We start from the raw sequence: 25,818 nt of genomic DNA on the forward strand, positions 1-25,818 counted from the left end.
GCACATCGCATCACAATGTATTGTAAATACTTTTCTTTTCGCATCCCCCATTGGCATACCACACCAGTCATTCAATTGGAACTTTATCTCCCACCAAAGATCTTCTCGTTGGCTAAGCCATGTGGGAGAGGACGATCTGCGTTGGAAGCTGCGATTCTGGCCCCTAGTAGGGCATCTGGCATTTCCAGCTTGCCACGTCGTTCTGGTCACCCTTACCGTTATACTTTGCCTGATATAGATAGTGGCAAATAGGACGTTAGAGCAAAGCCTCGACGGCGATCTTAACGTTCTTCTATTTGGACGCAGTGATATCGTTAGGGGCCGTGCCATTTCAACCCAAGCCATCATAGCCAGTACAATGTCGTGGCGCGCATTCCTGTAGCTAGGGGTGCTGTTAGTGCTGGTATTTATGGCGGCAGGTCGATCGGGCCTGGCAATGTACATCCATGTTGTCGGGTGTGGAGAGACAATGTGTGTTGTTTCCCCCAATAACTAGTCAGACATACTTTTTTGTAATCTGTGGAGTTGATAGTTAGCTAAAGTTACTCCATTTCTGGAATGAAGAACGACCGATAGAATCGTCCATTTCAATACTCTGACGCTCCATGGCACCGGAAGCTTGATCATAGTAGTAGAAACTAGCATCCAGGGCGACGTAGGAATCGGACACTCCTGTATGCATAATAACAAGGCTGCTCGTAGGGTGACCAGGAAGATTTCAGTCAAGTCCAACGCTTTCCCGACAAGTGAGATGGAGCCGTTATCAGTGCCCCTACGATTCGCTTCGGTCAATAGCAGGTCAAGCACTGGTTCCTGCAAGTGGTCCAACAGACTTGGAAATATATTCCGTCCTGCTGCGAGCTTGAGAAGATTGTCAATCTTACCATTGCTGCATGCGATTCTCTAGGTAAGCCAACCTCAACTATTGAAACTAAAATTTCTTACTCTCCATTTCCACAGATGTGGAAAAGGAAGGTGTTGACAACTGTACCGACCTTTATAGGCTTCATTTCAACTTCAACTCGAATATCGAAAGGAGCTATGAGTGCGCCACTATCTCTAATAACAGTATAACGAAAAGGCAGATGCCATCTTCCGCTACACCTTCGCAAAATGGGATGGTCACTGCTGAGGGTGCTGTCTTGGCAAGCACTATTTACAATGGCCTTCACGACAGCAATAGTCGCCGTGCATACTTTTGGTATCAACTTGGACCAGTGATATCAGATGGCGAATTATGATACGACTTCAAATCAGGGAACTTAGAAATCGATATCTTTGAGCTTGGTGTGAGTTAGTGACACGAGGTCTGGAGCTTCTTGGGCTGGACAACCTCTCTTCGTTGGATAACGTCACGTACGACAATTTGCGGGTCTCAATGCTTGATGGCTGGCAAGGCTAAGAAGATGTCTTGTAGATGACCTGTCCCGATCCCAGCCCCTTTGAAGCAGCCGGCTGAAAGATCATTTCCTATCATAGCGAGTCTGACAACAGCATTCCCTTCTCCTGCATCCTCCGTCCCCTTCCATCAATCTGTTCGGTCCACACAGTTCTCAAACGTGACATCTCAAAATAGTACCGATGCCCTCAATGAATGGCACCGTTTGCTCCTTGTGCCTAGAGCCTCGCGTTATGACACCAGCAATCTTCAGCCAATGCCCAATTCTTCAAACCAGTCTCTGTTCCCTGAAAGATTGAGTTGAAAACAAGGAGGTCCCACAATAACAAATTCCACTATATTGAGTGGCAGCAATGACGGCAAGATCATGCATTGTGTCTTTGATCAAGAGCTACACTTTGGAATATTATCTCGGTGCCTTTCCATTGCCCGTTTATTAAATTGAGACTCTATAACAGATTTGCCATGGCGCTATTGTATCTGATTGTGGTGAGTCATGAACGAATGGCTTTGTACATCTTTGTTGCAATAATATACGCTTACTCGAGGGAGTTGTTTACCAGATTATATTTTAATATACTTGTCAATCAAACTTGAATCATGTAATATCGTTTGATCTCTTGGCAGAGTGCTGATAGGCGATATCCTGCTCCATTTGGCTCCGCTAGTGGGCCTGCGCTGGAGTGCTCAGCAAATTTTCGGTCCAATTACTGAATCCCATGGCTAGTAGGGTGGGCATGGACCTTCTCTCTATGGAATCAAACGCATGTAAGCCTTCCAATGAAGATAACTGTTGCTTTAGATACATGCACTTGACAAGTAGCGTCAAACCACATAAACGGTCCAGAAAGTTGCCCCTCGGTCAAGGAAATTTCCCCTCGATAAAATTAGGTCGTCTTTTCATATACATCCCGGGCTCTCTAGGATATATCAAAATGAATAAGGTGGCCCTGATCACTGGTGGCAGTGTGTGTCCCCAAAAAATATAAGTTTTCTACCATCCACTGACAGGGATCTTAATCAGCAAGTGGCATTGGTTTTGCAGTCGCCGAAGATCTCAGCAAAACCGGCAGCTGGGAAGTAAATATTCTTGGCAGTAATCAAGAACGAGGCGAAAAAGCAGCGGCTTCACTCTCCAACACCACATTCTACCAAGTCGACGTGCGCAACTACGAGCAATTGTCCTCCACATTCGACCAGATCTTTAATGGCAATCGGCGTCTTGATTTTGTCTTCGCAAATGCCGGAATAGCCGAATTTGGTGACTACTATGCGACGCAGCCTGATACTGGGATTCCGCCCAAACCAGATCTCGGAGTTGTTGAAGTCAATCTAGATGGCGCTCTTTATACTAGCTATTTGGCAATGCATTACTTCCGTCGGTCCCCAGAATCGAGCAAGGGTGATAGGAACTTGATCTTCACATCAAGTATCGGCGGTATTTACCCATGCGAGCTGTCTCCGGTATATGTCAGTACTAAACGTACGTGAAACAAATAGCATCCTTCAAACATGCTCTCATGGTAGGCTAAACCACTTCCAGATGCACTTATCGGACACGTTCGCTCTATTGGAAAGCGGCTTTGGGCTGAAGGCATCCGTGTTAACGCTATTTGTCCTGGCGTCGTTGAAACACCGCTCTTTACTACAAGCGGGATTTACATCTCCATATTTCCCAAAGAGACGTATATTAAGATGCGTATTGTGACTGGCGTTGTATCGCAGCTTCTATCTGGAACTGATATTGTGGATGGCAAGGGAATGCGAGTGGGTAACGATGAGATGCACTCCCGGGCGCTCCAGATTTCCGCGAAGACCTTTTTTTTCATTGAGAAACCTGAAATCCACGATGAAGAGACGCAGAAGACTTGGAATGTGATGATGGCGCTAAATCAGTAGAGAGGTCAGAAAAACTATCGTCATAGAAGAAATTTAATAACCCAATGAGAAATCAAGTCAGCTCTAGGAAAGAAACTCACTGTACTCTTCGCTCAAAGCGAGGTGTTTGTAGGTGCAGCATTGATCGCTTTTGTGTAGTCGTAGCATGGATAAATGTATGGCCTGAGGCCTCACCGAATGATCGCAGGCACGATGTTTTTTAAGGCAGCACCAGGGTAGCTTCCCAGGTTGACGCTCCATTCGCATCACCTTGAACATCCTTCCAGTTGAATTTTATCATCACAACCCCAAATCCCATCGTTCATTCTACTCTTATTTCACTCTTCAAGGTTCGTGAACTCATGGGTAAGTATACAAGACTGCATTTATCAACACCTTTTTTTTATCTCAAACCTCTAATTAGTATACCCTTACTTGTCTCCCACTTCCCCCTCAGTTATCTCACCTTCCTCTAAGTTATCTCTTTTTTATTATAGTGAAGATAAACTGATTCTTTACTAGATGAGCATTTAGGCCGACTCGCGAATCAAATGCGAATATTTTACCTTCAATACGGCTTCCCATTCACTTATGAGTTTACTATATTTGGCCCCTCTCGAACCATACTATTTCGCAAGACATTAGCCGCATCAGACGAAACGATCCAAATCAACTATTTACGGAGTCTGGAACTCAATCTTGAATTTGCAATTCCCTATCACTCAGGGCTTCGTGACCAGACCCCAGAACGAACATACCATGCAGTCCGGTGAAATGGGCTTTTCCGACCTACACACATTTCATTACCACGGAAATGCGGCCAAGGCATTTATGTTCCCAATTGTGCAATGCAAAGGGCCGATTTTGAAACACGCAAATCTGTTTGGGACGAGGGTGTCGATCGAGTCAACCGATACTTAGCTGATACACACAAGACTTGTGCTCGAAAAAACACCCGTATATGGGATCATTGCCATAAGAAAGTATATGCGTGTTTGCAAATACGATGATAGGAGTAGGTCTATCGACGATTAGATCCCGTGTGGTATGGAGCTTGGTCAAATCTGGCATTTGTCAAGTGGACGGGCAACACATCTTTTCTACTTTCTGACTCTATCGACTGAGATGTGCTACAATTATCATATACAAGAAAAGCCGCCGTCTATGAGCGCATATGAACACAACAACCTTCCGAAACTTCTCGCTGTTCCAAGTGGATTTCTGAGGGCGAAGTCATATGTCCAAGCAGTTTTACATTCAGATATGCCATTATTTTTGAGTATCGAGGAGCATCCCTCTCCGATATATGGTACACCCTCACCCAATCCGAGCGCCAACATGTGAAAACTCAGTTTCTCAATGGATTCCACACCGTTTGATAAGTCGCAGTCCGACTTGATGATCCTGGTATGCATAATATACTTTACAGCGGAGATAGCATTGCGGTGACTTTCCTTGGTTTTGAGATTACACAGGATATTTTGCCCAACATTTCAATCTCCACTAGCTATCAAATGGGTCTTGTTTTCGGAATTGATGAAAGAATGGTGCATGGGTGTGGAGGATATTGTGTTGGAGATTTTCCTCAAAGCTGGTTTATCTCTTGCTACATTGATATGTGCTGCGTCCTAGGGCGTGGGCATGGAGATGGCCCGTTAAAAAAAAGAGTTTCGAGGCTGCTTTTTCTTTCTATCTTATTATGGCTCTAATTCATTGCTACAATACCTAACACAGCTTGCCTGGTTATACTTGAACATTGATTACCCTTGTGTTGATCCAGAACTAGTCCTTTGTATATAATGGCCTAGGTCAAACCAATATATTTGATTTCCGAGATCCTTTGCGTTCCACACTGAGAGTAAGGACTTCCGAAATCGAACCTGCGACTGTCTGGAAAAGGTCACAAAATGCTGACTCTTGTCAATAGCCGCCGCTCGCGCTTCCACTCCGGTAATTTCAAAACACGCTACCAAATAAGCGAGTGCCGTGCATGGCATCGAGTGCCCGACAAATTGAAACACTGTATCAAATTCCATAGTAATGGCTCTAGAGAGTATAAGTCCCTCTCTGTCACACTGCCCAAAAGGATGATATAATCGATGTACAATTAGCAAAGCAGCGAGACGAAGGACCTTGGCCTGGGCGAGCATTCCAAAAACTTCAGCCTGGGTAAAACGCTCCAGGAAATCCGGTGGCGGTGATGGTTGCCATTGATTCAAAGATTCTTGGATATCTTTCACTCGTTGATCGATCTTCATGCTCTCTAATCCACCCGTCTCCCGGAGCATATTGCTGACCTCGCATATATCATACAAATGGGCGAAAAGTGACGAAGTCAGTCCAAGGTAGCGGTCAACAACATTTCGACGATCATGTTCGTGTATCCGAAGTGTTGGTATTTCTGATCTGAGAAGACATTCGAATGTCTCAGTGCTGACAAGGCACATCAAGAAATCCATTATGCTTGGATCCATAGCCAAGAGAGATGAGTAAACCGGCTTCACAAGGACGAGCGTGTAATGTGATATAATAAAGGGCTGTCCATCTGCAACATGCATAGCAAATGTGACCATTGCCACGCCAAGTACCAAGGCTGTAATCAAGTCTTGTTCTTCGGATATTTTCAACGATCGTAACTCTGAGACAGCCAATGCAGCTCTTCGGTGGCCGACTTCAATACTAGTCTTCGTATATTGAGCATACTGATCGCCAAAAAGCACTGCAGCGCAGGCGACTGCGGCATTCTTGAGTACGGGAGCTGGTCTGAGCATATTCTGCACGAATGAACGGTGGTGCGACTCGTGGAAACTCGGCCCGATAAGGTATTTGTCAAGAGGAGATGGCGCAACAATGTCTTTCATGAGATTCAGGAAATGCCTCTCCCATTGATCTAGGTCTGGGAAAAGTACCGGGTTACTTCCTAATCCATCGTTGAGCGGGCGGTAGAAATGTGGATACGGAGTGTGCGGGGAGCTCGCAGTGTTAATTGTCACCAGGCTGTTGAAATCCGAGCTGAGACTGGAAGTGGGAAGTTTGTAGGACAATCTCTTTGAACCTCGAGGTTTTCGGCCGGCTTTTGCGCGATTCCGAGCCGTTTGACAATTCTGATTCAGCCGTTCACATCTCTCACATGGCGTTGTTGCATCAGGCCGTCGGCATTTTTCTTTCAAATTGTGGCATTGATCGCAGGCTCGGTTTGAAAGAGTTCGGGTCATAGTTTGATATCATCTGTCCACTTCGTATGATTTGTAGTTCAGAGGCTCCAGGCTGTTCAATGATTACCAGGCATCAGCATTTTTAGGTCGAATGTAACAGCAGGCCATCCCACCAGATTCAACTAATAAGAACATTCTTTCAAAGACAAAAAGTTGGAGGGAATTCCGAGTTTATCTACGATGTTAAAAGAAACCCCATGACAGATATCCGAAAACCACAGCCGATAAGCTCGGGTGGACTTGACTATTATGTTTAAGCGCCACTTTATGCGGGGGAAGTTGAAAGACCCTAGAACCCCTTAACTATATTTTCCGGAAATGTGTAGCTCTAGGCTATCTCTTGACGTCCAAGCTCTTTGTCAGATTGCTATCTTCTTTTCAACATTCATGACTTTGCGACTCCTCATGAACTTGTTTGAACTGAATCTCCTTGCAAACTCCTGGCAAATAAAATACACCCCATCCCAAGAGAATCACGGCTAATTGATAAAAGTCGAAAGCGTAGCTAGGCCATTCATTGACCGACAAAAAGCCGGTAGGTCCCATGCCAAGTTGTGTCAAGCGCACCAAATTTCGGCCGAGGGCAACGATGGAAACTGCCAGACCAAACAGCTGGTTATAGAGTTTCCAGTGAGGCATCATCGATTGATTACTGGCAGAATGCCGCCCAAATCGGATACTCCAGAAAACATTCTCCACCAAAGTGAATATCCAGAACACCATTTGACACACGTAGGTCGCAGTGAGGAGCTTTGACGCAGACTCGACGAGAGCAATATTCTGAGTCATTGCGTAAATAACCGTTCCGATCAATTGAATGACAAGCAAAACAACGTTTAAAGTGAGGTATGTCGGCAGTCGAAAACGAGCTGGGAGTAATCCCATGTTCTCGGATTTCAAACACTGCATCATTTTTACTTGAGTGATATTGACGGTCAACATGGATAGAGTTGGTCCAATCAGAAGTAAAACATTTTGAGCACCATATGCCCCAAAGCTACCGACATCTTCTGAGGAGTAGATTCGGGCTCCCATGCCCATTGCTTCGACTATTGCGACGAATCGTTGTCAGTTCACAGTGTTGCATAAAGCCAATTAGAACAGGTCCGCTTATTTCTTACCCAATGCTCCTGTTACCATATAGATACCATCCCATGCTTTAGAACGACACATTCGGACTGCATGACCAGCAAACAGCGTAAAATATAGAGCAACTCCAACCACCGCAGGGATCAAACTCGGGGTATAAGGATAATAAGAATTTGATGACATCTTTTCAAGATGTAGATATCTCCAGGAATCGGTTTGAATAGAACTGTGGATGATGAGTTTGAATGAAATCCAGGACCAAAGTCGAATTGTCCGAGGACTTTATAGCCGAACCATCATTCAGGGTGTGAAATTACAGTCTCCAAACAGAGTGGTCAACCAAGAAACAATAGGATGCAGATCAGATACCAAGAAATTGATCTACACAAACTATTTCGGTAGCCTAATAGCTCTAGTCTAGTAACACTTAAGAAACAATCTATTGCTTATTTCTCAGGAAGGCTTCAGTGGGTCGGGTTTGGGTCGGGTTCGGTTCGGGTTCGGGTTCTTACTCGGATTCGTTATTTTGAGCTTAAATCTCGACTTTATTTTCGACGGTTGAGATTCTCGTCTTGGCAAACATATCAAGGCAGATACAATATAGATTAAACCAATTGAAACTCTGAGCTATTCCTGAGACAGTTCATTATTTCAAACCCAGTGAGAATGTCAAAGTGCGGACACAGCCCTCAAACGAGAAAATCAGATTCTCATCTCTTAGCTTTCTATAAGGAAAACAAAGCTTATCACATGTCAGGTTAACGGTTTTCTAGTGAAATACTGTTCTAGTCCTTTCAAATCCCCATGCGATGGCCCCCGCTTGATCTACACAGCCCCTGGTTTTACTTCACGCCTTGCCAAACCCACTCTTAGAAATTTCGTCTGTCTCCGCTTAAAGAAAGATCCAGACTCTGTAGACGGAACGCATCTAGAGTCAAAAACTGGGACAGTGAGAGCTTGGTAAGCCGGGGACAGCCGCTAGAACTCCACGTTGAGGCCAATGGAGTACCCAAATAAAACTCGGCTATAAATGAACCTGGATCTACTTTGTGGATCCCGCCAATGATAAAAAGTATCTATGTTATGATCTCTTTTAGATCCCTGTCGTCTTTTTATAGTTTGGCCCACAGATGCTGATGGGGCTGATGCTAGGCTTGGACTAACACTAGGTAGTAACGTTCTTTTAAGGACCAACCAGCCTCAATGCTGACCAATTATGAGACTATAATTAAAATTTGGATCATAAAATGGCCAAATTATACCACTTTATCAAATATGAACACACGCTCCAGGCGTGCAGAAGAAAATCAATTCAGCAATTCAAAGTATCAGCCATGCGCCTCCACACAGCTTCCGGTAATCGACCGTGGATCCAATAACCGCCGTCATCTCCTTCTTGGTCCTGTGCTTTCCAAGTCACCAGCAAGTCATCGAGGTGTGTCTTGGCTTCGCGCAAAATTCCGCAGTAATCAACACTACCTTGAACAAAGAGAGGATTCTGTCCTTGAATATTGATATCAAAAAGAGGCAAGTTTTTCCAGGTTGCGATCCGCGGTTGAGCAGCTCGGCTGCCATATGTCTTCGGAATCATAGGGCTCTTCCTAGTGTTCCTGTGTTGTTCAACAACCTCGCCGATACATTCAGGTTGCTGGGCTTCGTGAATTGTGTGTCTGATATGCACTGCCATTCGGATCAAAGAGGGAGAGCTATATTCGCTGGAAGGCATCGGATCAGGAAGGGGCATCATATACCAAGGATTATAGAGGTTCGCCTCAGATTGAAGCTGCTGTGAGATATCAATCGCCAATCCGAACCTGTGTTTGGTAGGCGGGTGCAAAGAAGCCTGTATAAAGGTAAAATTTGAATTAGTTTGATGCACAATATAAAAAAATCGAAGTCGATGCACTAACCTTGTAGATAAACGCTACCAAGAGATCGTGTTCGGTTACTTTGGCCTGCTGGGTTTCAGCCTCCTTCAGCCATCTCAAAACTTGTCCTCGGGGCACCAGCAAAGACTTGCTAACCCGCCTAGCAGAGGGATAGCAGATATTTCTCCCAATCTGCTTCCCGAAGGCTCTGATTCCCGATGCCCAGGTTCGATGCATGGAGTGTCGATGCAAGTCTGCAATATGGTGCGACTCGATCATTTCCGCACATTTTTCGAGTACTCCAGATTTTAATGACAGCGATGGCCGAGCATGGAGCGTATGGGTAATCCTTTCTCCCCTGAGAATAGTGCAATAAGCCTGGATTATTTGATGGGCGCCTGGAATGACCTCGTCAGATCTGCTGGTTCAAATGTTGGTCGGGCTGTGGATTACCATTTGCATCGCAAAGTGGCTGCAGAAATTTGAACCCGATTAAACAGGCGTCGTTCAAGAATACGGTTCGAATAGAGAAAACTCGTTGATTCCATGCGTGCAGGATCCCGTAACCGAAATCCAATGCATTATCAAGTGCCTCAGAGTCAATCAATTGAGCGAAATCCGCTTTGGGAGAAATGCGGAGTATTTCGTTGAGGTCTTGTGGAAGTTCCCTTCCTTCCCAGACATCTGTTAAATCTCCTGGGTCTTTCGGGTCTATGAATTTGGTTTTCTATTGTCTGTTAGTCTATATATTGTTCCTCTTCCCTTCGAGGCAGTGGTTCTCACCAATGGGTTCATCCGTAAATTTAGTACGGGCCATTGCGAAACCAGGGTATCAGCAGCAAACTGGAAGTCAAGAGAACTAGGACTGGTCCTCACAACCACTGATAGAGTAAACTCCAGGGGTCGGGCATAGCCCATGTCAAGGGGACCAGGTTTCATGTCGATGATAGAACAGGGTATAAAAGAACGGGCGAGTATGACGGAATATATGGAAGAATGGAACAAATTCAAGAAGTTTTCTTTGCATGCGATCAACATAAAGGTTCATGTTTCCAATTGCAAAACAGCAGTAAGATGGCATAGATAATAAGGTTTATGTCTGTATGTTTATGACAACTCGGACTAAAATCCCCACATAATTGCGCTCTGGAATGCGCGACTTGTGATCATCCTTCTGTTCCCATTAACAGCTTGGCATACATACGTCGGAATCCTATGCCATGGCAGAGACCTCCTCTGGAATGCGTAACAACTACCTTGTCCCTGCACGGACGTCTCTGTCGCTCCCAATTCCCCTTTAGCTCCAGGCCTGGAGGTAGTCTCACTTTTGAAAAAAATTGGGGAAATTATATGCGGGGACTCGAGGCCAATGGTATGGATGGCACGCGGCAATGATAGCCCCTGTCATTCCCTAATTGACAAATTGACACAATCTGCAAGGCTCGAATTCCAGTCTGTTTCGTAGTTAAATATGATCTTGGTCGGCTTCTATGCCCTGTAACAATTGAATGAATCTGAGACTGTGGCCAAAAAATTAGTGGCGTGTAGCAACAATCCAAACAAAATAGGATGTTACTAGCAAATGTTAGCCAAGCCCTTGTCGAATGGAATAAGTGCTGCATGTGTGATTTTACTAACAGTTTCGCTATCTCCAATACTCTGCGTAAAATGACTCCAACATCAGGTGCTTTAGTAGAAATGTAGAGAATGGTAATACTTAATCGATTGTTTCCACAAGCATTGGACGTTAGGTAATTATTGGCTGGGATCTGGGTAGAGGGAATGGCCCAGAATAAAGACAAGGACCAGACCCTCTACACTTCAGTTATTTTCTCCCTACACTGTATACACCAAAATGATTGGATGCTCGGCCTACATCCGTATCGCGACGCAGGGATGAGACGCACGGCCAAAGCGAATTGAAGGGGACCGGGAGGGGCCGCTGCAAGACCTGTGGAGAAACATGTTCAATTCATCACCTTATCGCATTGTGACTCTGTATAATAATTGGCCAGAAATAGTCAGTGCTAGATTCTTACCAGTGTTGAGATAATGAAAAGCTTGAACTTCCTTGGTGTTCTATGCTAGAGTCGTATCGCTGGGCCGATCACTTCCTTTGTTCAAGTAAGAAACAAGATCTCGTGGTTGATCTCCGTATGTTTCGGTCGTACTTGTCAACTTGTGCGCCCCGATCAGCACTTCTGCAGCAATAGTAAAGGATCAACTGGGACTCGGCCCTTGCAATAATTGTATCTGGGAACCAAAGATGGTGATCGCGATCCGTTCGGGATGAATTGGACGCTAGAGAACGTAACAAATAGGAATCAAGGCTCGTCTCTATTGAATGCACGCTGGAAATATGAATGGATGTACGGAGCAATTCGAGGTGACTTCCGTCAAGATGTGTGGGCTGGCTAGAAGCTGCATGAAGCGGTGTGCATCTATTGTCAAACATTCCAACACTTTCTTCTTATTGTCTTCATTTATCAAGTCGTTTTTCTTTTCTCATATCACAAGGTTCAGGCCATCTCTTGAAGCACTAGATGGTCGACTGTAGACCCAGAATGGGGGTTTAGGGTTTCGCAATACGTGTTAGCAGCTCTGTGCAACTCATGCACTGATCGGGGGTGATATTCCAAGGTTCCGACCTATTGAAGTTTGAAGCTACACCACGGACATTTATTTCTTCTCAAACCTTTACATATACCATGTCCAACTGTTTAGATTGGCCAGCTCTCTGGCTTCTCTCACAGTGTGATGGTTGCACAAACTGCATCCCCCTCTTCCTAGCTGCAGATCTGCATGCGTCCAGATTTGGAATGCACTTCCACGTTCGATTTTTTCGAGAGAACTTTCTATGGCAGATATCCTATCATGCTACGGCGTATATAGCATGTCGAAGGACCCACCAAAGGTCCCTTTGTTCTACCAGGTTATCACAATAAATATACTTCATCCTGCAGATTGATTTTTAACTCACAAAGCTCCCTGTATCCTCCAAATTTTACCTATTCACCAAGATGTGGGACTACTATAATGGCAAAACAGTCTTCATCACAGGAGGGACAGGATTTATTGGCACTGTTCTCCTTTGGCGACTTTTGAATCAATCGTCACCAGAACGAGTATATGTGCTATGTCGAGGTGGACACGAGTAAGAATTCAATATGATTGCTATCCAGTTATTGATTTCTGACCTGAATATCTAGGAAGGCAAACGTAAAATGGACTGGTATGCTTCCAGCGGCGACTGCAAAAACACTCACACAAAACTCGCGGATTACCATCCTTGATGGCGAATTGGGTGATACTGCGACAATGAACTTATCAGAGGAGACACTTCAGATGCTTAAGCAAACAGTACACATAGTCTTCCATGCTGCCTCGTCCATCCAGCTGAATAATTCTCTTCGTGAACTTGCATATAGTGTCATGGCACCGACCCTGTGTTTGACGAACTATGCCCTCAAGTTCCCCAACCTCGAGCGCTTTGTGTTTTTCTCCACCGCATACGCCAACGCTCATTTATGGAAGGCCGACAAATCAACAGATGTACAAGTGGATGAGAGAGTATATCCACTCGGCAACGAAAACGACGATTACTACCAAAGTGCCCTCGACGCATGGAGCGCCGTCACAAAGACCGGCTCATCCGATGAATATGATGCTCACGACTTTCCCTGGCCATACGCATATGCCAAGCACCTGGCAGAGAGGCTTGTTCTGCAAAAAGCATCTGAGCGCAACAAGCTAGACCAAGTTCTCATCATCAGACCCTCGGTCCTTGGTCCAGCCGACAAATTTCCATACCACGGGTTTACGACCTCTTACGGGGCACCGTCAACGGCCTGTGCAGCAGCATATATGTTACACCCAGGCCGGAAGATTGCTCTAGCGACTCGTTGCCAGAACCCAGACCAAGAATCCACTATCGACGAGGTCCCAGTGGATGTGGTAGTTGATCGGACGCTGGTCCATGTGGCGCTGGGGACGAGTGGATGTGTCCATGCAGTTAGTGGAGAGAAGGGTCGGTTAACAACCGAGGAGTGGTGGCATGCATTCAAGAAAGAAAGACTTTTACCCTGGAATGTGAAGCCCACCTGGACCTCCGATGACTGGCATTCTCCTAATCTCCACCAAATGGCTCGCAAGTTTAAGATTATTGGTACTTCGTTTGCTTTTTCAGAACAGAAAACTGTGCAGTTGGCGGAGAAGCTAGGGACTTCGGAGAAGGGGAATCTCCATTTATTTGCTGATCGGTCAAAGCCATACTCCTTGCATTTGAGGCGGCATCACATTCATCATCAAGCGGTTGAAGTAGCCAAAAAAAAAAACTGGCCAGCATGTTCTGCTAGGTTGTTTTGTCGCAAGGGCAAACCTATGGCACATCTGAATGAGAAGGCAGTTTCATGAATTTAATGAAGCAATGATGGTGAGCAATGTCCTTTGGGGACAACTTTATCTTATTTTTTTGATATTTTTTCTGTTTGAGTACAATTTCCTCGGTTTTTATGCGAAAAGGAGAATGAATACGTTTCATTGAAGTTTCAGAAAAGAAGTTGGAGGTATATATAGATACTGAAGATATATATTATAATTCTCGAAGCTTTGAGCGTTGAATCGCTCCTTCAGTCTCTGTATGCCCTTTTATATATATTGCACCAGTTTTATACTCTGAATTAATGCCCAGAAACTGTTAGATATCTTTATCGATAAGATTATGCTATAGATGATCAAGCAAATTAATTACTTCGTCTACATATGTACGTAGCTAGGTAGATGTGCCAAAAGACCAGGCCATTTCTATAGTTAGGAGCGCACGGACCACCTGATCTACCGCGGGGGAAAAGAAATTCTTGATGCCCGCCACTCAACCAAGACCAACTCCTATATTCATCATGGCGCCGACATTGTGTTTCAACTGCAAAGAGGCGCGGGCCGTCATCATCCGACCCAAGAACAGACATAAGCTCTGCCGTGCCTGCTTCATCCAGATCTTCGAAACCGAAGTCCACGAGACTATCATCGGCACAAACCTCTTCTTCCGCGGGGAGCGAATCGCTATCGGAGCGAGTGGCGGAAAAGACAGTACAGTACTGGCAGCAGTACTGAAGACTCTCAATGAACGATACGATTATGGATTGGACCTGTGCTTGTTGTCCATCGACGAGGGCATCCGTGGCTATCGCGACGACAGTCTAGAGACTGTGAAGCGCAACGCAGTACAATATGACATGCCCCTCGAGATCGTGGGATACGGCGAGCTATACGGTTGGACCATGGATCAGGTGGTGGAACAAGTTGGCAAGAAGGGAAACTGCACATACTGCGGCGTGTTCCGGCGGCAGGCTCTCGACCGAGGCGCCGCCCGCTTGAAAATCAACCACGTGGTGACGGGCCACAACGCAGATGATGTTGCGGAGACAGTTATGATGAACCTGCTTCGCGGTGATCTGCCCCGTCTGTCGCGCGGTACTAGTATCGTCACGGACTCCGGCGCTTCGGATATCAAGCGCAGCAAGCCTCTCAAGTACGCCTACGAGAAAGAGATTGTTCTCTACGCCCATCACAGACAGCTCGATTACTTCAGTACCGAGTGTATCTACTCGCCTGAGGCATTCCGTGGCAGCGCTCGTACTCTGATCAAAGATCTTGAGAAGATCCGACCAAGTTCGATTCTCGATATCGTCAAGAGTGGTGAAGATATGGCTGCGCTTGTACCAGTGGAGGTCCGTGGTACCACCAAATCCAAGCAGTCTGGCGCGGCAGAAGAGGAGTCGAGCGGTGGCTGTGGTAGCCAAAATGGCCGCACCAGCGGCGGAGAGATGGCCTCAATGGAAAAGCAGCTTGCGGACAACGATGCGGCTGAATCACACGAAACTGAGATCAAGCTTCCGGCTGCTCCACCAGCCAAAAACCGAGGCCAAACTCGTGGCCTGGCTTCGAGACCAATCAAGGCTCAAACCATCAAACACTGTGAGCGTTGTAACTACATCTCCAGCCAGCGTGTCTGCAAGGCATGTCTGCTACTGGATGGTCTCAACCGGAACAGGCCCAAGACTTCAATCGAGGTCGGAATGGAGGACGAGGAAGGCAGTTCGACTTTGATGCGCCAGATGGAGCGTGCTCATCTCAGTGCTACCTGAAGAATCATGAGAGGAAACCCGCCTATCCAGAAACAAACTCTCTGGTGCCGCGGCCTGGAGAAGTCTACGGCATCGTCATGATGCCCCTCTCGCCGGGCCGTCATCGCCGCACAAACCCCAGTGTCAACGTGACCGGGATAAGTGTCCAATACTCTCGGTGACCCATCACTGTGCGGCAGAACACCGATATTTCAATGCCAAAAAACACAGAGCCAGATCAGGTTGTCATCACCGACCAAGGCATTATGCCGCTGATGAAGTACCCCAAGACACGACCGACAAATCAGCCAATATAGCCGATTCCTACTATAGAGCAATTATAAAAAGAACGATGGTACATGCTAATCGGCATTGCCTTCTATCCTGTTTTATACATGTATCCAGACCGTAGTATACAAATCCCAAACGCAAAACATAAAAAAACGCCCATTCCATGGAATACATGCATCAGCAAAGCCTCAATGCCACGATAGCCGTAAAAGTCGACGATTCCGACACAATACCACCACAATCAGAGCAAAAAGGTTTTGACTCCATCTCCAAGTATCAACTAATCCAGCCAAGCCAAGCGGATCAAGAAGCCCCATCCCAGCCGAACAGCATCAAAAAGCGATACTATTGTCCATCATTCTCATCTAGTTCTTCTCGGGATTATGCAGCTCAGGCAATTCAAACCCAACCCGGTTGGCGGTAAGTCTAATCTTCTCTTCCTCGTCCATGCTCATGCCGGGGTTATACCGCTCAAGCAAGTCACAGTATACGCGCTGGGCGCGGGCATATTGAGCGAGTTGATCTGCTTCTTGGACGCGGAGGGCGCGTTCTTCGGCCGTTGTAGCGTGTGAAAAGGGCAGGGCGCCGTTCTCGGCGGATGGCGTTGAGCGGAAGACATCGCGGAGGCGTTGGTGGAGTGGGGAGGGGGTTTTGAATTGTTTGCGTGGGAGCTCGCGGAGGAGGGCGCGGTAGGTTGTGCGTGCGTGGAAGGTGGCGGTAGACATTTTGGGTATTGGGATTATCTGTTTGCACTGGATTGGAAGCTTGGGTGGTTGTGGTCTTGTGCTTTTGAGGCTTCAGACTCGGACTCGGGGTTGGTTAATCTCTGCACGTGATCCGATATTTTATGCCCAGCTGTGCTTGGTCTAAACTATTGAACGCTGTTTACTTTAATTTGAATGGACGTTACTTTTATAATTAGGAGTATTGAGTCAAATTTGAATTGTCAATATATACCGGCGGTAGCTAATGCTACCTGCAAGATGGTCGATGGCCATCAACCCGCACCTCAGCACGCATATGTACAAATGTAGTAGCGGAGCTATTTTTTAGACGTATCACCGCTCCAAGCGTCATATCGGTCACTCGCGGAGAGCCGAGTCCATAACGAAAAGCAGGCAAGAGATAACAACAGTATTTATCAATCATATAGGGGCGTGGCGGCATGAGAAAGGGCTGGGAGGTGGTGTGGAAGAGAGGGTAGGGTAGCGGACGAGGTGTACCCAGCTCAATGTTTGAGACTGGCACTTTTAAGAGAAGTTTTGGACAGGGCGAACGAAGTTTGATCCAAGAAGCGACTAGCTCAAGAGCGCAACCAGCCAAACTTCCTCCGACCCTCTGCTCCGGTGGACGGTTCGACATGCAAGCTGCGAGCATACAAGTCCTAGGAAAAGTCAGTAAGTAGGTCACTATTCTGAGCTAGAGAATCTCACCTCTTCGTCTCCAGAGAGCTTCGATTCTAGAATCAGTCTCTCAATATCGTCGAACTTCTGAGCTTGGGGATGGGGGCTCTTTTGGCTTCGCTGAATGCCAAGGACCACCTCACCCATGACCTCGAATTTCTTCCAATTGATGCGGGATTTGGTTTCACCGACAAATGTCTTGTTGCCTTCTTCAGCAGAGACGAGGTCGCGGCGGTGGAGGGGGAGGAATGGGATTCTCTCTGAGAATGAGTTTTCCCAGGCAAGACGGTAGGCGAAGTGGCTTCGTTGCGTGCTCATAAGGATTACCAGACGCATAAACTCCTTCTGAACTGGGATGGGGATCAGTTCTCGGGTTTGAGTCAGGCGGTGGACAGGGGTGCCGTTGATGGCCGCGATCACGGCGCCTAGGGAGTTATAGTTGTTTTGACGGCGGAGTTTCTGGTGATTTAAGTTAGCTGCTATTCTATGCATATTGACCAAAGTCTAGTAAGCATACCGCTGCGATATTCATGAACTTTTCCAGCGCCTTCGCTCGGTGCTTGGGTTTATCGCGTAAAAGAATCATACTGGCGACGAAGAACGCCAGGTGATTGAACTGCTTGATCATCCGATTGACGTTTGTCAAGCTTTTGATCTTATCCTTGTCAATGCCCGACAAACTGACATGACGGACAAGATCGCGTGGCCGGAATGAGTTGTACATAACCCAGTCGATCCGCGTCAACTCTCTTGCAAACTCTTCGTCTGGAGTCTCCATAAAGAACCGCCACTGGACTTTGCCAATAAAAGTCTTGGGTGTCAATGTTAGACGCAACGCCTCTTTCTGGGCAGCACCAAGACTCAATAATGTAAATGATTGGTTGGTGGTGCTTTTAGGTTTATCGGCGGCATTAGAAGAAACAGAAAGTGTGCCTGAGAGTCGTGATGTCGAATCATGTGGCCCATCGCTGAGATCCAGTGCACTCATACTATAGATCGGGTCCTGTTCTTCTTCGTCCTCGTGCGTAGGTGCGGTGCCAGCGCCAGTGAAAGCCAGTGCTGGAGAGCTCCGACCCGAATTATCGAAGAACGTCTCAACGAGTTGGGAATCGTCCATATCACTGTCTCCACCATAGGCCCAACCAACATCGTCGTCCTTTGCATTGGAATCCAACTGGGACCCGATTTCCTTCGCGGCGAACATATAGAAGTGGCTCTTTTCGAGCGTAGCAACAAATTCAACGATTCTTTTGTGAAGATTAGGATGCGCGAAATCTCCAGGGTATTCTGAGGCCCATTGGGCCATGACATCGAGCAATCGTAGCTGGTCGGCCATGCGGGCAAGCTGATCGGCATTGCCTGTCTCATTCCGCTCAAATCGGGATATCAGGGCATTCAAAAGTGTTCCGGGGGCGGCGAATTTGCGGTATAGGCATAGAAAGATAGAGCCGAATTTTTGATCTTGTTTTGACATCGGCAGGGCAACTAGGCGGTCGACAAGCTCATCGAAAGAAAACCCTGTCTCTGCACTCGAATTGCTCTCGCTGCTCGGCTTCGGTCGCAGAACTGTGCCAGGGCTGGGCGGCCGGCTTTGTCCATCTTCTACCTCGTCCTCCATGTTGAGGAAGCTGTTGAATGCGTCCGAACCTCCGCTGTGTCGCCAGGCGCTGTGTAGTCGTTGTTGGCGGTTGTCGTGGATCGGGGAATATTGTTCTTGTGTTGACGGTCTGCGCGTATTTAAACGAGTTCCGGACGGTGGAGTTTGCGGTCGCACCGGTTGCGAGTTACTTCGAGCATAACGGTGAAAACTAGAGGTTTGCTGTTGGGCCAAGTTTGGGCTTGTATGGTCGACTGAGAGGCGATTCTCGTCCTTATCGAGGCATTGATCTGAGACCGTGGTTTGTGGGCCGCCAGCGGCTCCGGCGAATACGGTTGAGGGGTTTTCGGAGTTGGCACGGTTATGATGCCAATCGTGGGGTGGGTGTTGAAAAGATTTGGTGGTTGTTCTCGGTGGGGCGACAGGGAGGTTAGGAGGATCGAAATCCAGTTCCAAAGCGAGATCTGGGAAGAGAACCAAGAGAGTTAGTTCAAGGGAAAAACCAGATTGTCGAGTCCCTTTCTCTTATCCCCTGGGGAGCACTGTCGATCGGTGGGCTTGACAAGAGGTAGCGAACGCTACTACCGCGACCCACCTGGCCCGCCCTCACAAGGGGCCAAGGCACACAAGTTCACCACAATGCTTTTGTCCGAGAAATCTCACACCAAAAAAAAGGCAAACACATCAAAACTCACCTTCACGGGTGGAAATCACTGCACGCAGAACCAAAGCTATACACATCCGCTGTGATCTTGGTGAAGAAAATGACGTTCGGTAGATCTCGTATCGGTCGTGGATCGCATCGACTTTGTTGTCTTCCAAAGGTTCAGGGTTGACATCGCATTTGCAGGCAACCTGCAAGAATGGCAGATCCGAAGCAGCCAGGGAGTCTGTTGAAAAGATCATCAGCACTGCAACAACACATGGTTCTGGCAGCTACATCCGTTCCATAGCAGATCAAACCTACCGATGAGATTCGTTGTGAACGAAAGCCTGTCCGGTGTGGTAGCATCATGCAAAACCAGGACTCCGTCAATGGCTGGCACAGATGAAAAGTGCTCCGTGCTCGGCCAGATGATCTTTTTATTTTCATCGAACTGGATCTGGGTCAAGTCAATTTCGAGCAGGTGCACAATGTAGACTGATCCGTCCAAGGACATTTTCTTCCTGCTGCAAATGGACGAAGGCGGGTCCTTCATATCCAAGGCACATTTGACAAAGCTGGTCTTGCCAGAGTTCTCTTCGCCCACGACGCCGATAGTCACTTCGGGGAAACCGGTCTTGGAGGATTCCTGCAGAGTAAACGAGTCGTTAGCAATTCATTTCTTTTTCATCGTAGCAGCATATCCTGATATTTCCGCATATCTCGCCTCAATTTGTACGTTGTTGCGCTGAATTGTCCTGCATCAATGGAACATACCCCGTGTGGACGAGATTGCGTGCGCCTCGTTACTTCGCTATTAGGCGATAGCTCGTCTTCCTCCAGCAATGTGTGCTCAGGCTGAGTTCCTAGTCCTGGCTTCCGCGCAGCCTCGAGTTTGTGTGGGCCTCCAGCCGGGGCGGAGGTTGTTCGATTTCCCATAGCTGGTCGTATTGTAGGAATTGCTTGGGCTCTCTCGCTGTGGGCTCTCTCTCGGCGAGGTAGTTGGGAGGACATTGCTTGAGCGATCAAAATGTTATCCATGGAGCCGCCACAGGATTAAAATGGAGCAATCGTGTGACAGCGCGCTCCGATTACTGTGTAAGTTGAGAGAAGAAGCACGGCAGCGCAACCATCATTGCTTCAGATCAGATTCGGTTGCAGAGTGAGGCAGCCATCCGGGTGATTAAGGTGACTTGGGGAGCTCCAGTGCCAAACTTGCCCAGGTGATTTGCGGGTATGCGTCAGTGATGCAGGGTAAGTTTGCGATTTCCAGATGCCGTAATTGACCGAGAGGCCCCAAACAAAAAAAAAAGGAAGAGAAAAATAAGAAAAAGGTTCCAACAATAATACTAATGATAAAAGGACTGTAAAGAGACAGATCACAAAGATTGGGGAATAAATGGGGTTGAGATCCTTTTTTGGCGGAAGCTGGAATTGTCGTTCGTCATTGGAAGCCCACTTAATACCTCCGAGATCTGAATGCTTTGGCTATCACTGATTCGTCCATTCTTAGTCCATTAACATATACCTAGTTAAATAACTAGTACTTATCAGCTGAAAAATAACTACGGAGTACCTAGGGAGTCTCGCTTATATCATACTCGGTCTCATATTCTTGATGTGCAATATGAGACGAAAATTTCTTGAAACTATCCAAATCTCGCTGCCCAAGCGATAATTTCGAACCTCAATGTGTGTTGTGACTGGTCAGAAATATGAGGCTGTACACGTCCCGTTTTTGGTACTTTTCTACCGATATGCTCCTAAAATGTGTTCTGGGCCATCGGCTCCGCTTTAGGCTTGTACAATACGCTAAAAGGCCGCTAGGCTTTGACAAGATGACAGTTTCTTGGCTCACATGTTTGTTGCACTCTGTGATGCTCGAAAAATCTCATAGAATTTGGAATGTTTATGGATAATAATTCTCCTAATTCGGTTACGAGAAAATAAATTCAAAGTGTCAAAACTACATATGTACCTATATGTGGATAGAATAATGGTATATATTCGGGAAGTGTACAAGGCTGAGGCCGTCAGATCTGACAACCAATTTAAACATTACCACCCTAATTTCGACAGTCAATGGGCTGACAACCACTCCACTGGAACCGTTGATAAGAGACGCTCGTGTCTGTGATCTGCATGTCTCACTAACACGGATGTGCTGTCACTTTGTGCATGGGGGATGTCTTTACCGACGGTCCGTCTCGTGTGCGGTTGTTTTTGCCTAGAACAGATGACTCAGTTCCGGGGTGTTAGACTGTTTGGTCTCCTTGGCCGCGATTGACAAGTGCCATAAACCGCATGAAAGCCTCAGCATTCTGGCCAGTCTCCTTCCCATCCTCACAATCCTGCCTCATTTTTCGGAGTCTGCCCAAGCCTCGATTGAAGCCTTTCTCGGAATTCCAAGGGCCCCGGTTGCGAGTGTTCATGCCGCCCCGACCTCGGCCACGACCACGTCCCCGTCCTCGTGCTGGTGCCGTGTATGATTCCTCCCATTCTTCTTCCAGTGTCAACTGGTATAACTCTTGTAGCTGACTGCGAAGTTGCGGGTGGCTATCGAGAAGCTCTTTCATCTCCGGTGAGGTCGCAACTTCTGCAGAGTTGAATGTGGGGGCTTTTGAGCCGGGTCCGACCTTTTCAATGTTTGCATCGTCCTGTGGTGGGTTGAAATCGGGTGGGCTGACATCGGGTGGGTTGACATCAGGCGGGTTGACATTGGGCGAGTTGCTCGATTTCTCATTCGATGGTGGTTTCGCAGTACAGTAGATTTTATGCGCTTGCGTGCACGCGAGCGAGCAACTAAGTTTGAACAACTCTTAGCAACTGGTCCACGTATAGCGATGGAATCACAATAACGTACCTCATCAATTGACATGTGGGACAGCGATATTTTGAGGGCTCTGAAGAGCAAACCTCACAAGAACCAGCCATTGTGACAGTTTTCAGAAGCACCCATGAGCTGCAGAGTGATCAGACTTGGTCCCTCATTTTTCGACTGGCTCGCGTCTGCTAATGCAGGGACAAGTTTCAGCGATCCGATTTGCAAAAGAAGCTCGGGCGCTATCTTTTTGCCCGGAGCCTCAGGCATTAGTTTCTGCCTTATCGATAAACCAGCTATCGCTTCTACATACTCATATCACCCCAGAACGTTACTGATGAAGAATCCTGTTTGCTACTTTGGTATTGCATAGATTGTGTGACCAATAAAATCCGAAGCATTCCACTTGCTTACATTGGTACTTCGTCACACCGACAGCCCACATCCCTCGGGTCTGAAGGAGCGGCAAGAGACCTTACCTGTCATCCGGCTTTCACAACGGGCGGAGCACTACGTTGTACCTACTTAGGTGTATATATTGAAACGCTGTATTACATGCCGAAAGCGACAAAGTCAAGCCCAAATCGAAATCCCAACTCACGACCCGATTGTGACCTGATCCGATTTCTCCCCGTCCAACCCTAACCCCTGTCTAGTGTGACGAAACGATCCAAATGCATGCGATGTGTCAAGAGTGGCCACGTTTGCGTGGGATACGCAAGGGATCATGTCTTTTATTATAGTGCTGTCAAATTCGACCTGAAGCTCAGCTCCAAGAGTACTCCGTACTAGAATTGGAATCGGTCAAGGGATAGCCCAGCCGCTTCGGATGGACCTTCATATTCCCCGATTTGATGTAGGTGCCAGCGAGGAAACGCAGTTTGTTGTAGATTGTGCTGATTGCTATGTGTCTGACGCGTGGATTTTCGAAGGCCGAGGACACGCTGGACCTGACTTGCTACACACCTTTTGAGATGATCTTGAGATGATCACTGATCTATTTGGTTTAATGCTTTCTTTAGGGAAACCTCCATACCTCTCTCTACCCTGCGAATCCTGCTCCTAGATATCGTTGACCTTCGTCACTTGTCCAATGCCAAACTATACATATTATAGTGGAGCTATTTGTCTTCTTCTATCACGCATTGACTATCTCACTTGATTCCTAAACATGATGTCTCTTTTACTCTACATATGGCGGACATCTCACTAAGTAGAGCCAGTGCATTGCTAGTCTTACCGACAATTTGGGCCTCCGTCATTCTCACGCAGTAAAATATACGATGAACTCAAGATTGCTACCTGAACGACAATACGGGAGTTTGCATAGAAAACCAAGAAGTTCTGATGTCTTCTTTCGTCCGGATTTTTGCTTCAATCCTTTCGTCTATCCGGTCTATGTTTGGGGCCCACAACGATGATGATTTCACTTCTACGACAATGCTATTTCCTTCAACTGTTTTGAATGATGACAATTGACTTGAAACTACTGGTCTCTCAATGTCCGACCTTCGGCACATTCATAGTTGTAATGGCCAAAGATCTTTTCTCTGATTGGACGAAATGAGCTCTCCATTTGTCATCTACCCAAAGGTTCTTGATCACGTGCACCCCAAATTGCGTCACAACGGTAGTCGGAGAAATGCGAGCATTTTTCTACAGTTCATCTGGCATCAACAGGTTGTGCAATTACATTCATCTCACATGATGTCCATGAGCAATACATCCACAACAATGTTCCGTCGCGCTCTGCTAAGCAGCCGCCTGGCTACTCCAGTCGAATGCTCCGCCCGAACAATCAGACCGACCTTCGCATCCTACCGACAGGTCTCTAGCTCAGCACGACTCCCGACTCTCACAGCCTCAGAAACCCGTCGCCGGCCAACAGTGCGACCATTCCAGCAACCTGCCTCACAGGGAGGTGTGAACGGTCTCTCGCCAACAAGCAAGCGCACTATCTTCATCCAGACCGAAAACACTCCCAACCCCGATGTAAGTTTCAGCGCTCAACTCTCACCTTGTGTAGGAAAAAAACCAATCTAACCAACTATGCGATATCTACAGGCCCTCAAGTTCATTCCCAACCACCGCGTTCTTCCAGAAGGCTTCCCCAGCACATTCCTGGAATACCTCACTCCGCGCTCAACTCTCGCCCCGCCACACCCATCTCCACTCGCAGCCAAACTACACGACGTCGAGGGTGTCACGTCAGTATTCTACGGCACAGACTTCATCACCGTGACGAAAGGTAGCGACGCGCAGTGGGCGCACATCAAGCCGGAGGTGTTCAGCATTATCACGCAAGCTGTGACATCCGGCGAGACGATCGTGACGACGATTGAGGGCGCCACCGAGGCCGACCAGGAGAGCGGCGAGGATTCGCTCTCCTACAATGAAGACGACGATGAGGTTGTCAGTATGATCAAGGAGCTTCTCGAGACGAGAATCCGTCCTGCTATCCAGGAGGATGGTGGCGATATCGAGTTGAAGGGATTTGAGAATGGTATCGTTATGCTTAAGTTGCGTGGTGCTTGCCGCACTTGCGACTCTAGCACTGTTACGCTAAAGAACGGTATTGAGTCTATGCTGATGCATTATGTATGTGTTTCCCTCTTCCTTGTTTAAGCAACCGCTAATTTTCTTGCAGATTGAGGAGGTTCAAGGTGTTGAGCAGGTTATGGATGAGGAGGAGATTATTTCTATGCATGAATTCTCCAAGTTCGAGGAGAAGCTGCGCCAGCAGAAGGGTGCTGCTGCTACTGCTAGCGCGCCCTTGGATACTGCACCATGAAGTGGTAAAGTGGTTGGGTCTGCGTATACTTTGTACATTAACTATGCTTCAAAAAGGGAAATCGTATTGAATCTCTCAAAGATGGATTGTTTTGAATTGTGCTATAGACCCTTCTATAGGGTGCAAGTAATGTAAGTACATGTAGTTAGTTACATACATAGTTATGGAACGTGGGATGTAGTGCCATGAAATTCAGGCCAGATTTGATAGGCGGGGTTCGTTGAGCTTCAACTTTGTCAACCTCGGGAAAGCTTGAGAGCTAGTCTGGTTAGCCACCTCTGACGTCAATATCAAGGAAACAAAATCATTGGACTATAGTTTCTCATTTTGAGATGGTTACTATCTGTGCCGCGTTGAACAAGGAATGAACCCGGTCGGAGGTTGTTCTAAGTGATTCGTCGAGACCACATAAATGCTGCAGAGCCATTCCTCCATCCCCTACAGGGTCTTTTTAGTTTACTTCCTCTCATGTCCAATTCCTCCAATGCACCCAATGCACTAAAGCAGAGTAAATCTGTACTACATAACTCTGTGGCACCCTGTTGAACGGTCCAGATGCATCAAATCACTCGCGTGGAGAGTTCCAAGGTTGACAGCGAACGGTTAGAGTCATACAGTAGATAATTAGCTCTCCCCGCAAAAAAAAAGATGAAAGAGCAATAAATCTAGAGGATGGCTATTGGAATCTCACCCCCACA

At 47.0% G+C, this 25,818-nt stretch overlaps 12 protein-coding genes across 12 annotated transcripts; 6 read left to right on the plus strand and 6 right to left on the minus strand.

Moving 5' to 3' along the window:
• Positions 1-676: 676 nt before the first annotated feature.
• N7529_008404 (uncharacterized protein) lies at positions 677-1,241 on the plus strand (the record flags this gene model as incomplete). The annotated part of the gene is given in 3 exon segments (XM_057243931.1): positions 677-787; positions 799-907; positions 961-1,241. 3 exon segments carry the CDS (start codon positions 677-679, stop codon positions 1,239-1,241), a joined length of 501 nt encoding a protein of 166 aa, XP_057095469.1.
• Positions 1,242-1,385: 144 nt separating this feature from the next.
• N7529_008405 (tannase and feruloyl esterase) lies at positions 1,386-1,703 on the plus strand (the record flags this gene model as incomplete). Its single annotated transcript, XM_057243932.1, has 2 exons — positions 1,386-1,413; positions 1,438-1,703. The coding sequence occupies 2 exons, from the start codon at positions 1,386-1,388 to the stop codon at positions 1,701-1,703; spliced, it is 294 nt and encodes a 97-aa protein (XP_057095470.1).
• A 631-nt stretch (positions 1,704-2,334) lies between these two features.
• N7529_008406 (Glucose/ribitol dehydrogenase) lies at positions 2,335-3,298 on the plus strand (the record flags this gene model as incomplete). The annotated part of the gene is made up of 3 exons (XM_057243933.1): positions 2,335-2,365; positions 2,424-2,882; positions 2,943-3,298. 3 exons carry the CDS (start codon positions 2,335-2,337, stop codon positions 3,296-3,298), a joined length of 846 nt encoding a protein of 281 aa, XP_057095471.1.
• A 1,739-nt stretch (positions 3,299-5,037) lies between these two features.
• Positions 5,038-6,492, minus strand: N7529_008407 (Zn(II)2Cys6 transcription factor domain-containing protein; the record flags this gene model as incomplete). The annotated part of the gene is made up of 1 exon (XM_057243934.1): positions 5,038-6,492. One exon carries the CDS (start codon positions 6,490-6,492, stop codon positions 5,038-5,040), a length of 1,455 nt encoding a protein of 484 aa, XP_057095472.1.
• Positions 6,493-6,870: 378 nt separating this feature from the next.
• Positions 6,871-7,533, minus strand: N7529_008408 (uncharacterized protein; the record flags this gene model as incomplete). The annotated part of the gene is made up of 1 exon (XM_057243935.1): positions 6,871-7,533. The coding sequence occupies one exon, from the start codon at positions 7,531-7,533 to the stop codon at positions 6,871-6,873; it is 663 nt and encodes a 220-aa protein (XP_057095473.1).
• A 1,360-nt stretch (positions 7,534-8,893) lies between these two features.
• N7529_008409 (uncharacterized protein) lies at positions 8,894-10,388 on the minus strand (the record flags this gene model as incomplete). The annotated part of the gene is made up of 4 exons (XM_057243936.1): positions 8,894-9,424; positions 9,492-9,847; positions 9,903-10,176; positions 10,233-10,388. 4 exons carry the CDS (start codon positions 10,386-10,388, stop codon positions 8,894-8,896), a joined length of 1,317 nt encoding a protein of 438 aa, XP_057095474.1.
• Positions 10,389-12,469: 2,081 nt separating this feature from the next.
• On the plus strand, positions 12,470-13,862 carry N7529_008410 (Male sterility NAD-binding; the record flags this gene model as incomplete). The annotated part of the gene is made up of 2 exons (XM_057243937.1): positions 12,470-12,603; positions 12,659-13,862. 2 exons carry the CDS (start codon positions 12,470-12,472, stop codon positions 13,860-13,862), a joined length of 1,338 nt encoding a protein of 445 aa, XP_057095475.1.
• Positions 13,863-14,347: 485 nt separating this feature from the next.
• Positions 14,348-15,595, plus strand: N7529_008411 (putative PP-loop ATPase superfamily protein; the record flags this gene model as incomplete). Its single annotated transcript, XM_057243938.1, has 1 exon — positions 14,348-15,595. One exon carries the CDS (start codon positions 14,348-14,350, stop codon positions 15,593-15,595), a length of 1,248 nt encoding a protein of 415 aa, XP_057095476.1.
• A 635-nt stretch (positions 15,596-16,230) lies between these two features.
• Positions 16,231-16,590, minus strand: N7529_008412 (LYR motif-containing protein; the record flags this gene model as incomplete). The annotated part of the gene is made up of 1 exon (XM_057243939.1): positions 16,231-16,590. The coding sequence occupies one exon, from the start codon at positions 16,588-16,590 to the stop codon at positions 16,231-16,233; it is 360 nt and encodes a 119-aa protein (XP_057095477.1).
• A 578-nt stretch (positions 16,591-17,168) lies between these two features.
• N7529_008413 (putative Ras guanyl-nucleotide exchange factor RasGEF) lies at positions 17,169-20,522 on the minus strand (the record flags this gene model as incomplete). Its single annotated transcript, XM_057243940.1, has 6 exons — positions 17,169-17,249; positions 17,299-17,727; positions 17,786-19,329; positions 19,561-19,776; positions 19,833-20,157; positions 20,286-20,522. The coding sequence occupies 6 exons, from the start codon at positions 20,520-20,522 to the stop codon at positions 17,169-17,171; spliced, it is 2,832 nt and encodes a 943-aa protein (XP_057095478.1).
• Positions 20,523-21,763: 1,241 nt separating this feature from the next.
• Positions 21,764-22,442, minus strand: N7529_008414 (zinc finger HIT domain-containing protein; the record flags this gene model as incomplete). The annotated part of the gene is made up of 2 exons (XM_057243941.1): positions 21,764-22,310; positions 22,372-22,442. The coding sequence occupies 2 exons, from the start codon at positions 22,440-22,442 to the stop codon at positions 21,764-21,766; spliced, it is 618 nt and encodes a 205-aa protein (XP_057095479.1).
• A 1,591-nt stretch (positions 22,443-24,033) lies between these two features.
• N7529_008415 (NifU family protein) lies at positions 24,034-25,120 on the plus strand (the record flags this gene model as incomplete). The annotated part of the gene is made up of 3 exons (XM_057243942.1): positions 24,034-24,321; positions 24,394-24,927; positions 24,977-25,120. 3 exons carry the CDS (start codon positions 24,034-24,036, stop codon positions 25,118-25,120), a joined length of 966 nt encoding a protein of 321 aa, XP_057095480.1.
• Positions 25,121-25,818: the final 698 nt, after the last annotated feature.

Source organism: Penicillium soppii (genome assembly GCF_028829465.1).
Source record: "Penicillium soppii strain IBT 18220 chromosome Unknown utg000006l, whole genome shotgun sequence".
Classification (NCBI taxonomy): Eukaryota; Fungi; Ascomycota; class Eurotiomycetes; order Eurotiales; family Aspergillaceae; genus Penicillium; species Penicillium soppii.